The 17,767-nt window shown below is 38.7% G+C and overlaps 1 protein-coding gene across 4 annotated transcripts in view; it reads left to right on the forward strand.

The window, feature by feature from the left end:
- esrp1 (epithelial splicing regulatory protein 1) overlaps positions 1-17,767 on the forward strand; it is a 45,554-nt gene that overhangs the window by 1,768 nt on the left and 26,019 nt on the right. For all 4 annotated transcript variants that reach the window (XR_004223087.1, XM_012964536.3, XM_012964535.3 and 1 more), the window contains 2 exon segments: positions 3,853-3,966; positions 12,427-12,541. Coding sequence is in view for 3 of the 4 variants with exons in the window: in XM_012964536.3 (XP_012819990.1) it covers positions 3,853-3,966; positions 12,427-12,541 (229 nt within the window). In the remaining variant the exon portion in view is untranslated.

Below are 17,767 nucleotides of genomic sequence, written 5' to 3' on the forward strand. Positions count from 1 at the left end.
GTGGAATTCATGGTCTTTTAATATATTGTGCTGTATAGCCCTATGTTCAGAAGTACATTGTACATGACTTTAATCTGGAGAAATTGTCTTCCCTTCACTTTTTAATTGTAAACCTCTCACCCCCTCCCCCACCCAAACACTCCACCTGCCTTAAACAAAAAAATCTAGGTAAGCCTGTGCTGCAGGGGTGGGCGTGAGGTAGTGGATGGCTGCTTACAGTCTGTGTGACATCTGATTTTTCTCCCTTTCTGCTATGCGAGTCCTTAAAGTTAACCCTTCTTTTTATCTGGGGTAGCAATAGTTCTTCTTGCTGTGTAGTTTCATTAAAGTGAAAACTTTAGATATGCCATTTATTTAAAGGGGAACTAATGCCTCTTTTGAATAAGAGGGACCTGCACAGCGTACATAATAAAAGCCAACTTGGTCGTGGCTTTTCAGTCATTACTGCAGTGGAAGTTCTGACAGTATGTGACGTGGCCAACATGGCAGCCATCAACCCCGTTTCGGAACTTTGCATTTAGTACAGTGTTAGGGGGGGGGGGGGGGGAGTCTAGTGGAGAAGTTTGCTTGTGCAGTGGGTCCTTAGTTTAAAACAGGCTTTATCTCTTAAAATAAATGCTCTGTCTTAGATTTTCAGCGTTTCCAACACATTAAGTAAAGCATCAAAGATCAATAGGGGACAATATGTAATTCAGTGAATGAGCGTCTATCTGTCGCTTAAAACAGTTAATTTCAACAAGCAAAGGGGGGTGAGTGTTTGAGCCAGTACTAATCAAGATTAGTCACATCATTTTCAGAAGACAATTAGCAAGCCGGCATGCATTTTATACAAAGATGGCCTAGTTAACCCTTTAAATAAGGTCATAGACTTGACCTGTCCAGGTTTTTGTATAGGGAGTTTGTATGTTTAACTTTAATCTCCTGGCATAGTAATAATGTAATCTTTTAACGCTTTCTGATTTGAAACCAATAAACTACCACCCTTCATTTCATAGAAAATAGGTTTTGCAAGGCATCTCTCACTCATTGCTGACTTAACAGGAGCATTTTATGTGTGACTCTTCTTTTTGTCTACACCATGCGAGTGACTTGGGGAAAAGCAGTTCTTTTTGTTTTCTATGGGCCAAGCAACATGGTCTATAAATTGTACCTTTCAGTTTGACAATACACTAATTTTTCAATTATATGTTTTTTCTGTGCAATTGTCTGGCATGCAGCAGAACTAGATCTCCAATTAGCTACAGAGTGTATGTGTCAAAGTTGACGTTGCAATTCACTATTGTAAAAACATAATACTTGTGAAATCATTATGTGACAAGGTCAATAATAAGTGCAGATATACATGGTATAATTGTCAGTGCAATTTAAATGTAGATTTAGATGTAGATTTGCCCCCTTACCCCTTCAAAACATATGCTCATTTGTAAATATGTACAGTTTTAATAGGCTAAGGTTGCAAAGATCTCAAAAACTTGTGAGCTGCAAACAGTGTTAAGGTAGGCACAGGGGTGGGCTGATCTGATAGTTTGGCCCCTAGTCCCATAACAGAGGCTCTAACCAACTCAACAGCCCAATGTGGTCCTTACCTGATTTTCAAATCTGTGGCCTGGTTTTTCAGTTTGGAAGCCATGTACAGGCATATAAGCCATTATATTGTTATCAACTTATGTGTATAACGCAGATAAACAAATGAAAAAAAGAAACTAGTATATGATGTGGTCCGAGTGCTCCAGACCTCCCAAAAGGGGAGAGGAAATTCATATATAACACAAAACACACAGGTCACCAAAAAATGTAAAATGCGTTTTGTTCTCCAAGAAACTATAATTAAGCGCTCTCAGAGCACAAAATGCTTAAGGCTGTCTCGTATGTTGTACAAATAAAAATATTTTTTTGTTTTAAGAGCGGCTACCCTCTTTTCGGTTATATACGGATTTTTATAAGCCACCATCTTCATCTGACACTTGCCAGCTAATATCAGCTCATGTGTCGACACCCTATTACTTTGTCTCAAAGATTATTCTTGGAACAAATGTGTTTAGTAGTGTTGTTTTGGTAAGGGCCACCTCATTCTACCTGGCCATGCCTTTGTTTTCAAGAAACAACTGCACCTGCCTACATGACGTCTTGTCTGAAAGTGGCAAATGCTGCAACAGAGTCGACCGTGATGGCATCACACCCCTTGATGTGAGAATCAGCCTCTAGTGTAAGAAAAATACAAGGAAACAAGCATAGAATAATGCCGGCAGGGCTGTGACATTAACAAAAGTTTCTTTTTAGAGCGTATAAAATTTGCTTTAAGTAATGCAATATCGTTCACAGGATCATCAATACATCATATCTGCTCCTATTGTGAGCGCAGCATGCATGTTCCTTTGTGCTGCTTTTATTGTTTGCCCTTTGCTGAACCTCTGCAGTGCCCTGTATATGGAGCTGTCTTTAGAGAGTCGACGTACAATCTCGATAATAGACAAGTTATACATGTAGAGCTGTTAATTATGTTGAATGTGAAGTCTCTTCCTGTTTGTTCACATTCTTATGAGTGTTTGTTCCTAAGTGTATGATGAAACTTTTTGGTCAAAAAGGAGAAATATTAGTCCTCATAGAGACTAATATAATAATATATATAATAATAATATATATATATGTATATGTTCCTGAATTTTACAACCTTTTGTGTATATGTACCCGCTATTCTAAAATATGTCTAAAATCTAATATTAGACTTTTAATCTGTATTCTAAAATTTCCATAATTTACAACAGCAGGTACATAACTTTTTTGAGTTTCAGTGAGTCGCAACAAATTGCATCACTGCACTGATTTTAACTGATATCATTAAGCACCCTAAGGGTGAAGACACAGAAAGCTACTAGTAGCAGCTACTTTTTCATGGCTACTTGGCTCCAGAAAATCCCCTGCCATAGACAATACTGAGAATTGTCTCTGCTAAAACACATGTAGAGACCGTTATCAGTAAATTATCAGCATTGTTTATTTTAGTAGCCACAAGAAGTAGCTGCTACTAGTAGTTCTGTGCCTTCACCCTTACAAGGATAATTTACTTTTGTGTATCTATTTTGAAAAAAAAATGTGAGAAGCCACAATGCTGCTTCTATATTAGGCTTACAAATCTTTCCTCCTGCTGGCTGGTAAAACATTTTGGAAAATTTCAAAACGGGGGTACAAAGGGGCCTGGATTGCAAGATTTGCTGTATGGTGCTCTTTTAATGCAGGCTGTGTGGGTGGGTAGTAAAGAGGGATACTTGTAGGGGTTCTGGGTACTGAAGGTGTGTGCTGGGCCTCCCAGTGGGCCCAGCGTGATAGTCATGCTTCTACCTATAGGCTGATTTTGCAGCTTTAGGTTCTCTTCATGCTGGTAATAACACAGAAATTGTGGTTAGAGCTACCTTGGGGACCAGCCTTTAGGCCAGCTGTTTGAGATTTTTGGGGTGCTAACTTTCTACTCTGGATACCTTAAATGGGGAGTGGTGGGCTGTCTGAAAAATGTGGACTGCAGACAGAACAGAACCATAGAATGGAGAACAGATAATTAACTTTTAGGTGCCTTATTTATTAGGTTGTAAAATCTTGTTTTTAAGATTCCAAGCATTTTCCAAATGCTGCTGATCAAATCACTGATGGGTTAGGGCATATGGTTAACAAAAAAACAGATTAACTTTGTCACATCATTTAATTTTTTTTTTCCATCTTTTATAAATAATACAAGTTCATGGACATGGTGCTGACAATGTAGAGAACTTTTTGATTTGGTTGACATCATAAAACACTTTAAATATTTATTTTTCCTTCAATAAAATATCGTAACATTTGTTTGTCTTTTCTTTCCAGTTTAACCAATCAGTAGGCAATGAACTGAATATCGGCGTGGGTACTTCATTCTGTATATGCACCGATGGGCAACTCCACATAAGACAAGTTCTTCACCCTGAAGCATCCAAAAAGGTAATTCTGTTCTCTTATACTACTTCTGAGGGTTTTTTTTTTTTAACCCCCCCCCCCCCCCCCCACTGTGATTTATAAAGCTATTAAGTCACTGGGAAGTTTGTGATCACCTAAAAGTACAAGGCTAAAGGCCGACCGTAGAACTGATGGGAGTAACATGGACATGCTGTTAAAACAGCATTAGGTTTTCATTACTCTCCTGTATAATATGATTATAGTCATGCTGGCAGGCACCCATAGGGTGTTTGCTTGTGCCTTTGAGTAATAAACAGTGTGTTCTAAATGTGCTGTTTATATGGATATCATTTACAGGATGGCACATTGAGAAATACCCATACTGTAGACTTTAAAGTAGAAATTTCTTAGATTTTCTTTAAATATAATAATTTAAATAAGTGCTTTAAATTTACAAACATCTAATTTTTGTAAATGCAAACTCTGCCATTTCTTTAAATAGCCCTTAGTGTCAGCCCTGTCTCACAGAACAACACTCAGAGGCTGTAGTTTTGCAGTATATTTGCATAGATTGGCTCCCTCCTGCTGTTGAAACCAGTGAAGCTTCCAATGCAGTATTTGCGGAGGTTATTTTGTTAAAGGGTGTAACTTATAAACCACCTAGAAATCTAATGAGTGTTCCATGGAGTAAGTTTCTCAAGAATGGGCATTTTACAGTCTGTTACGAAGCTATCATTTTGCCAATGTATTATTCTTTGCCATGCCAAGGATTTGGATGGAAGCCTGTACACCAGACAACCTAATCATCCTGGCGACGTGTCTGATTTGGCGCCAACCATTGTAATGAAAGCCTACATTTTGTTTAATATTTCCAGTGACTATTGTATTTGGCACAGGGGTCACCTTGCTAGGAGGATCAGGTTGTCGGTTATATAAACTTGTTTAGACAGAAGGGTGGCTGTAATTCAGTTCCTATTTGTGTAGGTGTGCAACAGAATGGATCTCATTCTGTAGGTGGAAGGTGGGGAAAGCATGTAAACTATAATATAAATTCTTGTACCTTGTGCTCTTTAAGTATTCCCCCCCCCCCCCCCATAAAAGGCAGTGAATAGGAATAGTAGTCAGGTGCTCAAAAACAAATGGCTGTTCTTTGTGACCTTTATGCCCCTTGGGGTTGTTGGGGGGCTACACGAAGGCAGATAATCTACTTAGAATTGAAAGTATAATGTACTGTGCTTTTCAGTCTTACTGTTCGTACGGTGGGAGGCGAGTGACTAATATTGCCAAAGGCCTTGGATATTGGTCATCTCATTGATAGGGTTAGTTGTAAAATTTTGATCAGGTGCCTGTGAAGGTGCCCAAGCAATTGGTACTGAATCATCAGATAGGGGTAGAATTATCTTGTTTCTACCTGCATATCTGACTGTTCAGCTTTGAAGTTTGTGTAGTCTAAAATTGGTCGAAGGAGAAATTATATATGTGTATGGTCACTATTATGCTTTGTGATTGCAAATATCTTTGCAGGAACTCCCATCTGTTTTTAATTCATTAGAAGTGCGCAAAGCATTTCTTACATATTAAAACTTAGTTTCCTGTGTGGTTAGCCTTGCATATGTACCCAGTGAAGAGTATGGGCATCAATCTTAGTGCCCTGTTTGTGTGCATGCATAAGGGGCAATAAGAGAATAGAGAGCACATCAGGACCTAGGAACAAAATGATCCCAATCCTTTCTACTAATTGAGTGGAGGCTTGTGGTACACAAACTTATGATTGTATCACACACACATGGCAAAGAGACACCAATACATCAAATGTGTGACCATAAAAGAAAACACTTTTTTTACAACTAGTTTTCTATATAATGGTACAGGTATGGGATCCCTTATCCGGAAACCCATTATCCAGAAAGTTACGAATTACAGAAAGGCCATCTTCCATAGACTCCATTTTAAGAAATCCAATTTTTAAACATGATTTCCTTTCTCTGTAATAAATAAGATATAATTAATCCTTATTAAGTAAAACAATCCTACTAATGTTCAAATAATCTTTAAGTAAACTTAAGGTATGGAGATCCAAATTACAGAAAGACCCCTTATATGGAAAACCCTAGGTCCCGAGCATTCAGGATAACCAGTTCCATAACTGGATTGGTCTTTCCTGGGCTCAAACATCTTGTGCTGTTATGTCTGTTATTTGTTTTTTTAATTAGGATATAGTAGCATACCCTAATGTTTTCCCAAAGTTATCGGTCTATCCTCCTACAGTGTTTGATATCACTAACTTAAAGCAATGGGCTGGCTAAGAAATTTAGTTACAGAAGGTGATGTGTTCCAGCCAATTCTTAAGGTCTCTTGACCATTACTCAAGGTCACATAATCCAGAGTATCCAGTTCTGCACTGGTTTACAGGTTAAAGAAGGTGTGTTTTTTTTTTTTTGTTTTTTTTTAATTGGTTCTTGTAGTAGTAGTATTATTGTGGAAGTTGTATTGAGTAGAGTTCCATGATCGTGACACCAAATGTCACTTGATGTTATTTTACTAGTTCCCCTGTTCTGTAATTAAGGACGGATCAGGGAAACTTTTTAGATTTTTCAGTAGCTAATATTTAATAGAAATTGGGGAAAATGCCTGACTGGCATGACTGAATTCTCCTGTGTCCTTCCTCTAAAATCTGTGCAACACAGAATGCCATCTCATCCCATCACACCTGGTTTTTATGTCTTGTGCAGACATAGAGGAAAGTGAAATGCTTAGACCACGTTTGCCAAGCATGATTGCTTTCCCTGCCCAGTGTAGTGTTAGAAATACCCGAGCTGCCCTAAACACTCAGCTGGAACAAGAAGGAATTGTTTCTTATCACAAACTGTTATGTATTTACTTAGGCAAGTGTCCTGCACACAGAGGGGTTCCAACAAGTCACTTTTTTGCATTACATTTTGTACTGAAACCCCTCTCCTTTTGAATAATGTTTTGATTTCTGCAGTCAAATCATTTTAACAATAACTAACTAAAACTCTTATTTCATTCTCCCTATATTGCCCTATATTCTCCCATTTTACAGAGGTGTGACATGCCAACACTACTACAGAATTGTATACACACTGCTCCCATGACTTTTGTTTTTAAATCTAAACTATTGTTTGAAGATCTGCTATCTTCAATTGCTTTGGACTAATACCTTGCTAGCTGCCTTGCCCCACCCTTGGCTCAAGGCAGAGGATAAGAGCATGCCCTAGGCAAAACGACTGATGTGGCTAAGCTATATGGCACCACCTAAGGTTGCATTTATAGTAACTCCTACTAGAAGTGTACAAACAAACCAGTTTACCATATGAATTTGCTGACTTTGGGTCTGTATATATTTCCATGCAATAAGTGTAGCGATATCCTGGAATGATTTAAAAATGAGCCAGGTGTCTTTTGGCTTAACTAAAAGCCACTTGGTAGCATGTTACATTGTTTCCCATGAGGCAAGAAACATTTTGTGCTCTTGGGACTTGATATCAGACAGCAGTACAGATGGATCAGTAAGTAGATGGCAGCATACAGTGTGATTTAGAAGACTGGCAATCGTTAGTAACAGGACCAGGATCTTAACATCATTTGAGGTCCATTTTATATATATATATAATATAATTTTTTTTTTTTTTTTTTTTTATAAAGTTTCTGAACTTTGGACATAATAATGAACAAGGTGTTGCCTCTTTGTTCAACATTGTAAATAAAATGATTGAAAATTGCAGTGCATTACAGGAAAGTAAGTCTTCTGCAATGTTAAAGGGTTAGTGAAGAGGAATAAGCCAAAGAAGCTGGTAAATGGGATGTAGAATGTACTTTATTTGTGCTACGTGCTGTAAGAGCAGTGCACTTCTGCCATCTCTGTTTTAAAATATCCATACCCTAACATTCCACCTAATATTCACTGGACAGGAGCCAAATAGCCATAGTCACTCACAGTAATTATCAACTTTTATCAATTATTTAGAAAGTGGCAACCTATTACTTTGCTCAGTCTGACCAAACTGTATGACTGTTGGTGCATCTGTTGCCCCAAAATGTGAAAATTGTGCTAGTCTGCAGTCTTGCTGAGGAACCTAATCCCCAAATGACAGTAAGTGCCTCCTCTCCCTTTCCATCCTTCAGTTTCATACCCACCCTTTCCTTTTATAAAAGTAGAAGAGCTTGAAAGGCAGCTTTGGGTTGCGTTAAACAAGGTGGCTGGAAAGATGCCGATTAGTAATTATTGCAAGTCAGGGCCTGTTCCTCTTTGGACCAGCTTTTTAAAGGTGGTTTTGCAGGGACCCAGAACTGAAGAAATGATCTTTTAGAATACTGTGCTGTGCTTAGTTTTTATATCCAACCATTTTTTGGGGGGCATAAAACTGAACCACCAATTGGGATTTTAAAAGGCATTGGCAAAACTTTTGTTTACTGGATTTTATACTTTATGGCAAGTATTTTTAACCTGTAAATTTCCAGCTGTTGCTGAGCTCATGCAGTTACTTGATTGCTTTACTGCTGTGCAGTCCAATTTATCTCACTTTCTGTGTGACATGTGCCAGGCCAGCACAGAGCTGACATAATAACCTGCTATGCCACATATGTAACAGAATTCTGCTGTGTTTGTCTCTCACTTTTAATAATGACGTATTTTTCTCCATGGTTATGTATTGTACCTGAAAAACATTGTTTGCATCACTGCAGGGTTTTGAGCCCTTTATAACATAGTGTCACAGACAGATAATTGTTTGTTTTATGCTTCAAATGATTTCTGATTTAAAATAATTTCTTATGCAAGAGTGCATAGCTTGCTTGTTCCAGAATGATGCTATTTAATTTTACATGGCTTTTGTTAGGGTGTGTGCCTCTGTGCAAGAATTTTAAATGCTTGCAAACCACACTCTCAGGGATGATATTAATAGATATTTAAAGTTTCCAGTGAGACCTTTTTGAAACATTGTATAATGTTGTACATTTTGTGAAATGTATCAAGGCATACCGCAGGAAGATGTTGTTTCAAGCTGTACCTTCTAACCCTTTTTAATGCCATCTACAGTGCCATAGTGCCTGTACCGTAGATTCTGCGCTACTGGTTGGCTGTTGGATCTATTCTGCACATATGTTTATATAGCAACGTACAACATAGATTAAAGCCCCAACCACAACACTGATAAACTGTAGCAGCCAAAATAACACTGCTTGGGTGAGTGACTCTTGCAACCTCAAGGCTTTAAATGCAACCAGTAGGTGGTTCAAATGGCCGATTTCATTGAAATCCCACTCTAGTTGTTAATAAATCACACCCATGCCACAGTACTAGATTGCTGGTGTGTACAACTGTTTATTTTTAGGTGAACCTTTTAAAATGTATATAATGGCTCTTTTACAACTGCTTTTCAAGCAAGTGTTATGAGTACGAAAAGACCAGAAATAATGTGTAACAAGTAGAACCTGTTCTCTGTTCCTGCACACTTTGTGTTTTTTCTTCTGTTTTTAGTCAGCCATTTCTTATGTAGGTTAGAGAGGTGCTTCCTATGAAATATGGCACTCTGCGGCAGGAATGTTTAGTCTGTTATATCTGACTGTCACACTCCAATGATGGCCTGCACTTGCCTAATAACAAATGAGCAACGAAGTGAGACCTGCTTAAAGGGAAATGAAGTATCCTTAAGCTCTCAAGTCATATATCTATATATTATCCTTATAAACATGATCAGTCAGTGGGCTCATACATGGTCTGATGTAAGTGGATAAGATGGCATCATAGAATGGCTATATTACACTGTTAATGTGCAGAGTAACTGCTTCCCTGGCACAGATGTGTGTTCAATATGTTTTGCATGTTCACATGAGGATAAAGGTTTCTGCCTCGCACAGTGTCTACCCTAATCCTTTTTAGCTGCTGTTAATATGGCAGGCCCAGTATCCTGTATAGAATTTCATAATCCGGTTCATATTCCATTTATATTGAAATTAGTTTTTATTTTAATATTAGGATATTGCTTATTGTATGTGCTGCCATATTGCTTGCCTTTGCTAGTTTATTCTTCACAGGCTATTTACTATGCTGAATAGACTATGATGCGTGTCCCATCTGCTAGTATTATAGCCATACCTTATCCATTGAATAAATGCAAACACGATCGTTTGGATTTTCTTTTGGAAATAAAAGATGTATTTTGCTTCTGCTTTGCACAGCAAATGAGTAAGGTTTCCCAACAGAGAAATAGTCATGAGCGCTTGTTTGTCATTTTGACTATCATAATAAATCAAAGCCAACAAGACCAGAACTGATTAATCCCATCCGGCAATCCCTGGCCTATGCAAGTTGCTTGAGGATCCCTGAGTGTCGCCAAACTACCCCTGTTTTGCCTGTTATTGCAAAAGTGAACAAGTTGTATGATTATGGTGTCTTTGTCATACAAAATGATGTTGACCTTGGGTCCCCACAGAGTAATAGTTAACAGTGTAACAGAATGTATGCTGCAGGAAGCCATATTATAGGTTAGACATATATATTCTAATATCTGCATGTTCTCACACCATATTACAGTTACAAAACTGTAAGTTGTAGATTCAATCCTAACAAACTGTATGGCCTCTGGCCCTTTGTCACAGACCTACAGAGACAGGTGGAAAAAAAAAAAAAAGCCATGGGTTACATGATATGACCCCCACCCCCAATAGCCTGCTGGAAAGAAGCAGAGACCATGGGGCTTATAGAGTAACACACAGATTGACAAGTCTGATAACTCATTGCAACCAATCACATTTTTGCTTTCATTATTCTAGCCAGTAAATCAATATAAGTTAAACAGTGATAGGTTGGAATGATGGGGGATGGGTTTAGTAAAGGGACCGTTGCATAAAATAACTTTGTTTATTTAAGTATACTGTGCAGGGGAGCACCCGTTGCACTGCGCTCCTGGGTGCCACCTGTACACACAAGTGCCAAAGCTGACGACAGGTGGAAACTGACCAACCCATTTACTCTGCCCATTTTCCTATACAACGGGGTCTGTCAGTCATCTGCTGTAATCTCTGTCTATACATACTGTTCTCTCTAAGCAGCTTAGTTAGAAGGATACTCGGAACACCTCGCACCACCACACTTAATAGGTGTCCCAGCCCTGTTAGCTTGTTTTCTAGTATTTATGGAAGAAAATTGTGTTTAAAAAAAAAAAAAAAAAAAAAATTGTATGGTCATTAATATTTAATTTTTAGGAAATCTCAGGTTGCAAAGCATTAATTATGTTTCCAACAATACTTCCTGGTGCAGTAAATGTCAATTTTGTGTGGGAGTAGAAAAAAGAAAAGGGGGGGATGTGAGCAAAAACATGCTAAAGGGCAAGGCAAATGCTTGGCCTCTGGTTTCTAGTCCTGTCACCCAATGCTATGCGGATCTGTCAGAATTACTCATCTACATGGTGGTGCAACTCACTGCTAGAATACCTTTATGTTTTACTAGTTAATATCTGGCTGTGCTCAAGATGCCTGCAGCCATAATACTCTACCCCCAGAATGAATACTTAATGATATAAACTGTTGGTTAAGTGGCTTATTAAAAAATCTTAAACTGGAATATTTATCTGTAAATATTTCCCTTTTAAAACTTTTCCGTGATCCACCATTTTGTGATGGTCTGTGTGCTCCCTCCGATATCACCTGAAAGGAAAAAATGCAGCTCTGTGAGTAAAAGACAGAACTTTGTCCATTAATTCACCATTAATTGGGTGATTTGACCTAACATGTATATTGCATGTTGGTTGGTTTGTGTGCACTGTGAATCCTATGATCCCAGGAAGCAGCCCTTAGTACGTAAAATGCCCATTTTTCTATTTAGGATTGCCCAGTAGCACAGACATACTACTAAAGTATACTTTTATGAAAATAGAGACTGTAGACAATAGAGATCTACATTATTTTTTCCTTTAACTCTGTTCCATCAGCCTTTGGCTGGCGAATCTGTGGGGCTTTCTCCGATAGCAGCATTACATGATGTCGGTGCATGGTCCATTAATGAAGGATTAGCCCATTTTGTTGGTAAATCCTCTTCAGCACAGGGTGTCTGGAGGATTACATGCCACCCTTCATCTAACTTTTAGTAGCAAGACATGAAATGTAATCCCTCTGAACAGTGTACAAACACTTAAACTAAATGCACAAAATAAACAAGAGCATGTATCACTTACCTCTGTATTCACTTGAGGCAATCCAGTATTGCTGACTGGGAAGAATCAATCAAAAACCCTCTAATATGCACATATTTATTATTCTTGGGGGCTGTGAAGTAGGCTTAATGTGACTGTTTGCTCTTTGCGTTGATATTTTTTACATTCTGCCTTCATAAATATGGGAAACTGAAAATACTCTTTCCCAGTTTTCATGCAAAAATGGCACCTGTGCAGGAGGCGCTTACCCACTGTTTGTGTCCTTGCTGTGGCCATAAGTTGAATTTGTATGTACAGTGTAGTGTAACTGATTCTTTGTTTTACTCCACAGAACATATTGCTCCCAGAATGCTTCTACTCCTTTTTTGACCTGAGAAAAGAATTCTTGAAGTGCTGCCCTGGATCAAGCGATACAAATGAGTTAGATGTACATGCAATGGCAAGTTGTATCCTTTTAAGTGGCGCTGCATTTACGTATTGACTCCTGAATGGTTGATTTGTGAATTAACACGAGAGGATAATAAGTTACTTGTAAACAAGATAAATGCATTAGTGTGTATTTTAGGGAAATCTGATACGGCAAATTCATCTAGTAATAACCCTGCCTTCTTTTTGGCATGCATTGTGCTACAAAATTCAGGACTGTCCTGACAGCTGGCAGGTATGTATTGCTAAATCAGTTAAATAGAAAATATTATGTCTTTTGTCACATATAAAGTTATTAGAAGTTAGTGTACTTCTGTGGCCAAATAAATTCAGCAGGCTTTATGCTGAGTACTTTAATACAGTTGATGGGGCTACTTAAAATTTGGAATATGATGCCTAATCCAGTAATGCACAATTTTCAGTCAAGGAGGCCCAAGTGAGTGACTTTTGATATTGCCTGATTTTTTTTTTTATTTCTCTGTGCCATAAACAGGTAGTTCAGCTTACATAAATAAATATAATTTCCACTCCTCTCATGGTTCCCAGTAGCAGCTCAAAAAGCCAGATCAGTAACAACTTTGTAAACCAAAAGTTTAATACATTTAATTGAGCAATTGCTCAGACACTGCAGAATGGCCATCTCTTACTTGGCTATACACCTCTGGGTTTGCCAAAGTCTGGGTTCATGACAGCTGTTACAATAAATAAATTAGTTGCTGACATTCTGTTGGTTCTGCTGAAAAATGCAGCAATCAATGTGTCAAACACTTAAGAAGGTTAGGGGTTAGAGTGCTGACCAGACATGTTAAACTGCTACTGCAGCACCTTGGGAGGGCAGGAGGGACCAAGAACAAATACATTTTTAAAATGTGCATTTTTACCAAAAACATTTATGCTGACTGTTAACTACCCCTTAAAATTGACATGGCAACATGTTGGATAGCACTGTGTCTGAAATGCTGTTTGACTTTGCACAGGTAGACTTTTTGCAAGTTACAGAACTAATCTGTGCATTTGACCTTTGGACCTGTTTAAAGGCATGTGAATGGACATGTTGGTCTGATGACCCCACTGAGAACCCTGTTTGGAGGCTTCAGTTGACTATGTTGCTTGCCTGGTCACATTGATGACATTTTCTGCTTTTAACAGTCTGTTTAGTTTGTGTGGTATGAAGCTGGCCATACACATTACAATTACGATCTTTCCTGTGACCATTGATCATTCCTACCCTCCACTAACGTTCAGGGCTGAATCGTCCCATATAGAGCTAGCATTCTACCTCTGTCGATTCAGCCCTAAACACAGCTTTTGCAGCAAAATCTGTTGTCCCGCCCAGTTGACGAGATGGGAGATATCCAAGGCTTTTGCAATATTGGTCGTCTCGTTAATCCACCATACACTCGCTGAATCGTACAATAATATCGGTGAGTGTATGGGCAGCTTTAGTCCCCAAAGTGGCTGACCACATTTATCTGTCCATAAAATTTAGAAAGTGTTCATGTCCATTGCTACCCACAAGACCATGTGGCAGGCACTCTAGGTTTAGTCCTGCACATAAGAACTTTGCCTAGTCAAATATGAAGGACTAACTGGCGATAAGTGCTGATTTGGATCCTGCATATACGGGGTTATTATGCTACTTTTATACACACAAGTGACACACTGTGTACTTTGAGGTTACTGGGAATGTTGTGGATTTCAGGTAAAGAGTAACCACTATTTATTTAGAGTGACCTAAAGGTACATAAGGTACTGAGTATGCTGGAAGTTGTAGACTGGAAGCCCATAATGGTTGTGAACTGAATCTGTTCTTTCCTCTTGGTGAAGGTAAATTATTTTATCAGTTATTTTGATGGAAGCAAAAACATGATTTAGATTTTAACCTGTTATACATAAACAGGGTGCCTTATTGAATAAGCATTTATGGCGATTTTCTTGTCCTGTACTTGGAAACGAACAGCTCTTTAGGACATGGGCTTGGGAACAGACTGCTGCAGTTTAGTTTTTAATTTATAAAATGAAGACAGGTTTTTCCAAGTTTGGAACTTGAATTTGGAACTGCTGGCAGAATATCTCTGCTCTTGGGGTGCAGAAAATGCCATAAAAAGCCAAAATGTATAGCTTGACATTGATCAGCAGCTTTGGCTGAGAGCTGTTTTTCCCCTGTGCACCTGCAGCACGAGTCCTGCCCTGCCACTCCTCTGTTGATTCTTGCCATATGTTGACCTATCCTGGATCTTATATCCTCCTTTCTTTCACTGCCTACCTAGTTCCAAAGAACAAACTGGGAGAAAGGTCTTTTTATTGCACGTGACATCTTTCACTTACTAGAGAGAGGGAAAAATCCTGTCTGTCACAATCACATCTGTATCATACAGACTGCACTTAATGGAAAATCTAACATAGTATTTTTTTGTTACACAATACATGTTGGTGCAATATTATCTTATATGCCATAAGCCCAGCAGTTCTATTAATTAAAAAACAAGATTTTTCTGTATTTTGTCAGATATTCTAGTGGGTAAAGGCTATGTTTGCCATTGACTTCATATTTTTCTCTACCCTGCAACTGTTTCCTCCACTGATTTATATACAAGATGTAATTTCCTTATGACGTTGCTGTTCACCCACTTTTTCATTATTTGCATACAGAAAAGAGTTTGAAAACCATCTCTTGTAAGTTCATAAATAAGGAAAGGCTTAGATATACAAAGTTAGTGCCATTACTGTTGATACAGGGGCCTTCTATGTGAAAAACAAATACCTGTCAACATTAAAGCAGGTACAGACAGTAATCAACATGCCAGAAATGGGGAGTGATTAGCAGGCAATGCCAGCAGCTAGGTGCAATGAGCAATAGGCATGGCACAAACACACATTGTGGAGATATTGGTCAGTAGACATTTCAAGTTCATGTAGAACTCCAATAATGCACAGATATTTGACAAGTATAACCAACAATGATTATGAAGCAGTCTAATGCAGAATTATTGCCCATACTTTTTGGACTGATAGGTTAGCTGTACTTGATATTTATTGACTAACAAATTTTCCCTACTCCGTGCAGGCAGTATTATTCCATAGTGACAAACACCCCGCCAATATCTTTTTAATTAGGATTGTGCCTTAAAGGACCACTAATACTGATATATATGTGTGTGTGTGTGTATATATATATGTATATATATGTAGTGCCTGCCTGAACTAGCAACTCCTTGCATCCTAATGACAGCGAACAGTTGTCCTGATTCTGAGCCTTGTAGTTCGAAACCAGCTGGCAAATCACAAATTAAATACAACCAATGTATGAAATAGTATGGCCTTCATAAAAGCCTTTGAGAAACTGATAACCAGGTGATAAATATTCTGTGACAGGGAAATACCAACATTCTTTTATTGTTTGTTTGAATTGCCTCGGGAGAAATAGCTATAAAAAGCTTCTACAATCCCCCATCCCCCATTTTAAGAAATAATAAGGTTTAGCACTGATGTCTCCTTGGGCAATTAGACACTTGCCCTTACTTTCTTCACATTTTCACTGACTGAAGCTGGTTTATTGCCAGCAAGCAGCAACCCTTGTACTGGAAGGTTATTTCATATTATTGCTTACATCTTATAGGCAAAGCTCCCCAGAAACCATTACCCTGTGCCAACCATATAGAAGTTTGTATGTTATATAAAAGGAAAAGCTGACGGACAAGTACAATTCTGGTGACCATAGGAAGCATTACAGCTGCCCTATACCAGGGATCTGATCAACAAGCCTATGTCAGCCATGGGCATCCAGCAGTACCAACTACAAATCTAACAACCCCAGTGTTTGACTTTTGGAATGATGCTTGAAGTTCTAGTTCACTCATTTTATATACTGGTTGTCAACACCTGTTATAAACGCCTAGGTGCCGAGTGCAGCCTCCTGTCATTGGGAAGCGGAGTGCGTGCCAGAAAGTGTTAACGCTTGTTCTGTGCCTTGGCTATAATACCTGTTTTCATCAGCATCCTATTTAACGTCTCTGGAGTTCCTACATCCTGGATGTGTTTGTTCTTTGTTAGTTCCGTGTACATTCTATATCACACTTTATGGGTGATTTCACCCTTTTCTTGAGCTGAACTTTCCCTACTTATTCCAAGTTCCTTGGATTTCAGTTTCTGGCCCCTCTGACACAAGTACATTCACTCTGATTCTACTGTGCCTCGCCAACACCTGTATTGGGCACAATGCTTGTGGGTCCAGAAGTCGTTTAAAATGTATTTTTACATTTTTTTTATGTTAATGGTTTGCACATTTTCCACTTCCATTAATTCATTTCTCACCAGATAACATGAGTACATTAGTTTTGAGATCAACTACCCACCCATCCAGAGCACTGCAGCTCTGACAAAGCCAATTTGCTGATGTGTAATGATGTAACTAAGCACCAGTAAAGCAGTGCTCCTCAGGGCAGTAGAGGATTTTAACTGTCCCTTGAAATTCTGCAGGAAAATGTAAGCCTAGTTTATATTTATCCCTTCCAGTAAAGAGTAAATTCATTCTGACTGACATTTGAATGTGTGGTTACAGTTTTAAGATATTGGAGAGCAAGTAATAACCGTCTACAATTAATGGCAGGTTTAGGTAAATTAATTTTGACAATTTAACATTCCAAAGGGGTCAGGCATATTAATGCGCTCCTACAAAATCGGAACCAAGGCATGTTTTTGTGTTATGCTTTGTAACGTAAAATGGTTCTATGGGGGAGTCCCATACATGGACAGATAAGCTACCAAATTGGTCTAAAGGACTCAAATTGGCAGCTTAAATCTACCCCTGTGTAGCCACCTTTAGGTGGGCATATGGGGAGAAGATCTGCTCTTATGAGGGGATCTCAATGTGTATGGCCAGTTTTACTTACCCACTGCATCTGTGGTTCAGTAGGGGCCCTAAAAAATTACTACAGTTCTCACCTCTCCCGATCCATGTATAGCTAGGCCTCATTCTCTTACATAATATCACCATGCCAGATCAGCTCCTATACTACATGATTTTTAATATCAAGTGCCAGTTTCACCTTTTTCCTACCATATGGATACATTTTCTGCCAAATGCTTTCTTCTCTGTCTATTTATGGTTGTCAACCTGTGAGGATGCTGTGGGAGTAGAGTTGCCACCCATATGAACAGGAAAGTCAGAGAAAAATGTGGCAAACCTGGCTGCAAGTTGTAGTTCTGCATAGTGGGGGAGGCCCAAAGGTTGTCTATCTCGGCAT

This window comes from Xenopus tropicalis, chromosome 6 (genome assembly GCF_000004195.4).
Source record: "Xenopus tropicalis strain Nigerian chromosome 6, UCB_Xtro_10.0, whole genome shotgun sequence".
NCBI lineage: Eukaryota > Metazoa > Chordata > Amphibia > Anura > Pipidae > Xenopus > Xenopus tropicalis.